The sequence below is a fragment of the Rhamphochromis longiceps genome, linkage group LG7 (assembly GCF_057381845.1).
Source record: "Rhamphochromis longiceps isolate RC_006_pf linkage group LG7, R_longiceps_female_GT1.1, whole genome shotgun sequence".
In the NCBI taxonomy this organism is placed as follows: domain Eukaryota; kingdom Metazoa; phylum Chordata; class Actinopteri; order Cichliformes; family Cichlidae; genus Rhamphochromis; species Rhamphochromis longiceps.
In genome coordinates, this window is record NC_140563.1 from 30,642,379 (window position 1) to 30,648,533 (window position 6,155).

Here is a 6,155-nt window from a genome sequence, read left to right on the forward strand (position 1 = left end):
AATATGATGAAGAATGACATGCCAAAAATGTATTTGTACAAAAATATGTGGATTTGACATTTCAGGGTGAGCTGTCATGAAAGCTAGACTGTTTTTATCTGTTGACCAACTCATAACTTAAAAATACATAAAGGCCTCAAACATCCTTTTAGTGTTTCCATGACTGCATGACTACAGTGATAAAAACAGCAGCTGAGACGGTTAAAGTCATAGAATTTAGCTTCATTTTATTTGTCACATACAGTTTGAAGCTGTGGAGAGACGGCTTCGTTTCAGGTGTGAAAACACAAAAGTCATATGACACCACAGACCAAAGTCCACCTGAGGGCTCACGTGATTCCTTTGCCATCAATATCATTCACTAAATCCTGATAAGCAGGTTCAGAGATCAGCGACGTGCTGCCACAGTCACCTGACCTGAAAACTGTTTAATGTCCACTCAGGTGTAGTAAGTCATGCCATTCTTCCTCGCCACGCTCACAGACTGGATTGTCTCTCTCAGTCTGTCCTCCCAGTCTTCGCACCAGTTCTGGCACCGCTCCAGCTCCTGATAACGGGTCGGCAGCTTTTCCAAAGCCAGCACCGCCTCTGGAAGGTCAAAGGTCAAAGCTGCCTTCTCCACTGCTGCCTGAAACTTGGCCGGAGAAGCAGTTGCAATGTAACATCTGTAACGAGAGAAAAGTGGACTTAACACGCAGATGTCACATGCCTCCCAGCAGGTTATTACTACTGCTAACTAACTTTATTAGAGCAACTCAGTGAACTATCAGCTGATTATTATCTGTCACAGAATAAAATATCTGCAGAGGAGAGCCTCAAGAACAGCGGGAGCACAGGTGATATGACTGAATATTTAAACTTGGCATGTCTGACCTGTTGAGCTGGGCACTGTGAGGACAGTGGTAGTGATGCCAAACTGCCACAGCTGTGTGAGGACACAGCACATACTGGTTCTCCTCCCAGCAGCTCTTCATGGTCTCCAGGATCCCCTCGTCCGTCACTGTCCCCGTCGACAGAACCTGTGACAGCTAAAAAGGAAAAAATCAGATTAGAAGCTCAGAGGAGAAGCACTGGCGTGAACCAGCTAGGTGGCGGGTACCAGTCTGCGGTGGTTTTCAGGCAGCAAGTGTCGGCGCGAGCGCTGAAACCCCTCCATCATCGTCTTCACTTTGGCACCGTCTCTGCCCAGCAGCAGCCAGAACACTCGCTCCATGTTGTATGGGTCCTGCAGGAGACAAATAAACCAGAGACATGTCACCTGTGTTACCACCCACCTGTCAGTCAAAGAGGCCACGCCTCTAATAATGGAAACTTTAAGCATTTATACAATTTAAACAGGTGAGACCAGGTGAGATTTACCCCTGTGCAGCTGATATAAAGGAGGAAATCTGCTGTAAAGTTGGACATTTTAACTGACTGTCAGAGCTTCAAGTGAACATCAGAGGAACTGCACTGTAATAAAATGCTTAAGCCATCAGGCTGTCTGAGGACTGGAGGAAATAGATACACTCTGCACACATGAGCAGGTGTAGTGTCTCTACCTGGATGTCTATAGCCGGGGCCAACGTCTGTGTGACATTAGCCGCCATGGAAAAGTCACCGCTGGTTACCATCCTGTGCACGATGTCATTGGAATTCACCATGGCAACCAGTTTCAAGGGGAGTCCCATCTGCTTTACGATGAGGCCGGCTGACCAAAAAGAAAAGAGACAGGAACAGCTTTTATAAGGAGGCACTAGTGTAAGGACAGAGAGACAGACACACAGGAAAAAAAGAGGACCAAAACGACAAGATGATTACAGCTGTTCATAGATTCTAAGAGTATATGATTTAACTTTAATACAGAAAAAGAAAGAGAAAGAAAAGAAGGGTCTGGAGAGAACTGAGCAAAATCACAGAACTACTTGGTTAGTGTTAGAAAAAGACTTTTCAGAGTCTTACTGGCAGCTGTGGTGACACTTTTCTTCTTAACACTCAACAAAATATATGTGCTGCAGACAGGAAACATACTGACTAATGGAAACCATCAGTTTCAAAATAAGAGAGAAAGATTTTTTGGTGACTATTTCAAATTTTTCCATGGGACCTTGCAGATCTATAGTGGATGGGCCACATAGATCTGCAAGATCTGCACGCCAGTGCTTCCACTCAGGTCCCAGTAATTCTGTACAAAGCAAAGTGATGTGCTCGCTTGGTCTTTTCTTCATAGACGTCTTTGGATCATACTTAGTCTACTTAGGACGTAGGATAAACTTTCCCCAGGACCAAACAGAGTGTCTGCAGTGATCAGGACATTGCAAAGGTCTGCTGCATTGAAGAGAGCTGAGCTTCTGTTTTGATAGAAAAGTTGATCCATGAAGTTCAAGCTCAAACATCACTAAGCTCCTCCTCCTTTTCTGACTGATGGTAGCGTTAGGAGAATCGACGGTCTGTGATATAGTATCTGCAGATAAATCCATTTCTTTCTGCATCATCAGGTAAATTTGCATCAATTTACCTCATTTCATGGGTATGAAATCGAACTGTGGAAAAACTTCACACTTTAAGAAACAGGACAAGGAGCTTAGAGAGGAGTCGATGCTCCTCCACATCAAAAGAGTCAGTGAAGGTGGTGCAGCATCCGACCAGGATGCCTCCTGAACACCTTCTAGATGTGGCGTTGTGGGAACGTGCGACTGGGAAGAGCTCGGGATGGATTGTAACGATAAAGAAAAACATTATTTGTGTCATATTTGGAAAATTCTTGATGTTTCCTGGATGCTGAGGACACTGACCTGCAGCCAGGACCCAGATAAGCGGATGTTATTTTTGACAAAATAATAAATAAAACTGAGTAACTGAAATCTCCCTTTTTAAATAAAAATGGTTTTTAAAAAAGTAATGCTGGTGATTTTACTTTGGCTCTCAGATCAGTCTGACCAAGATTTCTCACATGGATGAGAAATCTTACATTATCAACCCACCTGCGATGTTTCCTGCCCCTCCCGTGGGAACCACCACCTCTAGCTCCGGCAGCGCTGCGCCCACATCGTCCTGCTTCACCCCACTGAGCTCCAAGTAGGCGTAGACGAAGTGGGCGAGCTGGATCATGACCCTGGACCAGTTCACTGAGTTGAGGCTCATAAGGCCGTGAGACTTAACAAGCTCCTGGTCGGCAAACAGGCGGCGCAGTGGCTGGTCTATGTCATCAGAGCTGCCGTCGGCTACAGACGGAGTGAGATTGATTCAGAGAAACTTTATAACCATAAAAAACGTGGCTGTTTGAGCTTCTCTGCGTGTACCTGCAAAAACATGGACGTTATCCTTCAAGCAAGAGATCATGTGCTTCTCTTGCACTGGAGTGATGCGTCCACGGGGGTAAACCACCACCATGTCCAGCCCAGGGAGACCTTTGGCACTCTGGATGGCCGAGCCGCCGGTGTCCCCAGACGTACCTGAGGATGACATTTATGCCAGTTTTTCACCTGCATCTAGTTCTCTGGTTTTAACCCATAATAAAAACATGTTTCCCTCTCACCTACGAGAACAGTCGCCCTGCGGTTCTCTTTTTGCAGGAAGTAGTTTAGGAAGCGTACAGTGCAGGTCATAGCCAGGTCCTTAAAGGCCAGGGTGTCTCCATGGAAGAGCTCCAGGACAGACAGACCCCCCTTCAGCCGGGCAATTCGAACTACCTCCGGCACAGAGAAGCCAGACAGGGCTTCACCCACGAGAACTGGGAGAGAGAAACACGGGAAACAGGACTCACTGATTATCTGATCAGTTCTACCTGCATGCAACGGTGAATTTTTCCCCCCAGCTCACCTTCCAGGTGGTCTCTGGGGATCAGCTGAGGAGGGATGAACAGTGAAGCAACCTCCATCACTACTTTGGTGTAGGACAGCCCCTTCCAGCTCCTCAGGGTGTCGGGGCTCAGCAGAGGCAAACTCTCCGGCATGAACATCCCTCCATCTGGGGCATAGCCCGAAAACAGCACCTCCCGGAAGTCCCAGCCCCTGACCCCCCCACGAGTACTGCAGTACTGCATCCTACACGCCTGTGAAGGAAGGTAACAGTCATCATATCCTGGTCTGAGTTCTGTGACATCATTCTGCATCATCTGCCAGGGTGCACTTCTCTGAAACTATGTGTGTGTGTTTTTCTGTAAAGCAAAAATTTATAAGAAAAGCTTGAATTTAAGCCACACTTTATGTTGTTATCGGTACAGGTTCATCAGCAGTCTTGACACAGACAATACCAACATGTGAATGGGTGAAAGTTTTGACTGCCATTGTACACATCCTTGGAAAGCAGGACTAAAACGCTAAGAGTAAATGTGCATGTGTAAAACAAATCAGCTTTGTCTGTGGCGACACAGAATAAACAGATTTTAGAGTAAACACAAACATGTTGTGACCTTTATGAGTTATATTAAGCAGTAAATGAGCACTTTAAATTTTACTTATTATTATTTTGTGGCAGATATTGTTCCTACAAAGAAAGCCCATTTCACACTGCCAACTATAAAACACACACTTACCGCTCCGCACTGAGCAGAACTGCTGCAGTCCTTTTTTCATAATTCAGAAGAACTAACTCACAGAGTTGCTTTTTAACCAAAGCTTTCTAAACCTCGAGGCATGGCTCTACTAACCAGGAAGAAAAAAACCTGGACTTTGGAACAACCGTCCTGAAACCAGGACACACTTACTTAATATAAAGTCAGTCTAACTAAGATTTTCCCAGGTTTTCACACACATCCATGTCAGCAATATTTTCTGAATTCACTGAAAATAAAACACAGTGAATAACCGTCACATGATTCTAACATAAGCTTTGGTTCTCATTATTTTGATTGTGTTACATAAAATCTAACTGTTCTATCACGTGAACAGTGTGAAGCACCAAAACACCCACCTGTTAACCGTGCACTAACAGTGATTTTAATAAAATGCGGCAAATAAATCAGAGCCATCAGACACATGAAATTAATCTGGTACTATAACTATTATCAATCTTGAAGCTCAAGTTATCCTTCTTTTGAAAGTCTGCCGTTTTAAATTTGTTTTAAAACTTTTTTTTTTTTTTTTTACCACTAATTTGAGTTTTTTTAAGGTAAATTATTCTGAATCAGTTTTGGTGATGCAACTGTTTTTAAATTAACCCTTTCGGCAGCAGCAGGTTTAAGTGAACCTCTACAAGAGTTTAGGTGATTTTTGAACAGGGCAGCCTCCTGTGATCAGGTAAGAACACAGGTGCGGGTAACACCACACCTCCTGAGGCCAAAGAAATTAGATTAAGTGAATATTTGTAAACAAAAGCGGTAACTTCATGTCAGCTAACATTTGTTTATCCTCTGCAGGGTTTTCTAATCTGTTTATACCTATATTAATATGCTGAGTGGGGTGCTCCTAAAGCAGTTTTCACATGACTAAGGTTGCATTCACCACAAGCCAAAATAGAAAAAGCAATCAGGACTTCATAAATAAAAATCAGTTTAACATAGTGAATTCTCATCAAACATGCAGTGTGTGCGGTTCTGTGTTCACTAAAATAGGCAGTCATTAATTTTAACCGTTAGTTTTTGCTTTTAAAGCCGCTAAAACTAGCCAAGTTACCTTCAGTCTCCAGGGTTCCGAAGAAACGATGGGAGAAGTGAGAAGTGTCCGTTAGCTTAACGTTTTTTACGGAGCAGGGGAGGGAAACCGGTGCGTGTATGCAAAAACATCTTACTCTTCTTTCTTAGTGTCCCTCTTTTGCTCAACTGAAAAAAAACCCCTACTTTAAACACATCTAATAGTGAAGAAATGTGAACTTTGTGTGAAGCTTATTTATCCATAAGCAGCATTTTCATCAGCGAACTGAGCTCATTATTGCCCCCTGCGGTGGGAGGATGGAACAGCACCCGCTGGTGTTCAGTATGGGAGAGCAGCAGCAGGCCCTTTCTGTATCGGAGTTGTTTCAAAGTTATTTATGCATGTAATAAACCACCCGTAGTAAAAGCAATGCGCTGTTGTCACCTTACCTGAAGAGTAATGTGTTTCCTGTTATTTAGGACCATACGATACACAAATGCCCACAACGCTTGAGTAAAACTAATTAAATTATGCAAAAAAAAAAAAAAAAAAAAATTTATTGATGAATTGTCTACACTTTCTGTGCAGTAAAAAACAAAAACA

The 6,155-nt window shown here is 43.6% G+C and overlaps 1 protein-coding gene across 1 annotated transcript; it reads right to left on the minus strand.

The window, feature by feature from the left end:
• Nucleotides 1-206: 206 nt before the first annotated feature.
• On the minus strand, nt 207-5,852 carry thnsl2 (threonine synthase-like 2). Its single transcript, XM_085413323.1, has 9 exons — nt 5,595-5,852; nt 3,802-4,033; nt 3,518-3,712; nt 3,282-3,434; nt 2,964-3,203; nt 1,542-1,690; nt 1,100-1,225; nt 874-1,028; nt 207-665 (listed from the first exon to the last, which is right to left on the minus strand). The coding sequence occupies exons 2-9, from the start codon at nt 4,022-4,024 to the stop codon at nt 440-442; spliced, it is 1,467 nt and encodes a 488-aa protein (XP_085269449.1). The 5' UTR covers nt 4,025-4,033; nt 5,595-5,852; the 3' UTR covers nt 207-439.
• Between the last annotated feature and the right edge of the window lie 303 nt (nt 5,853-6,155).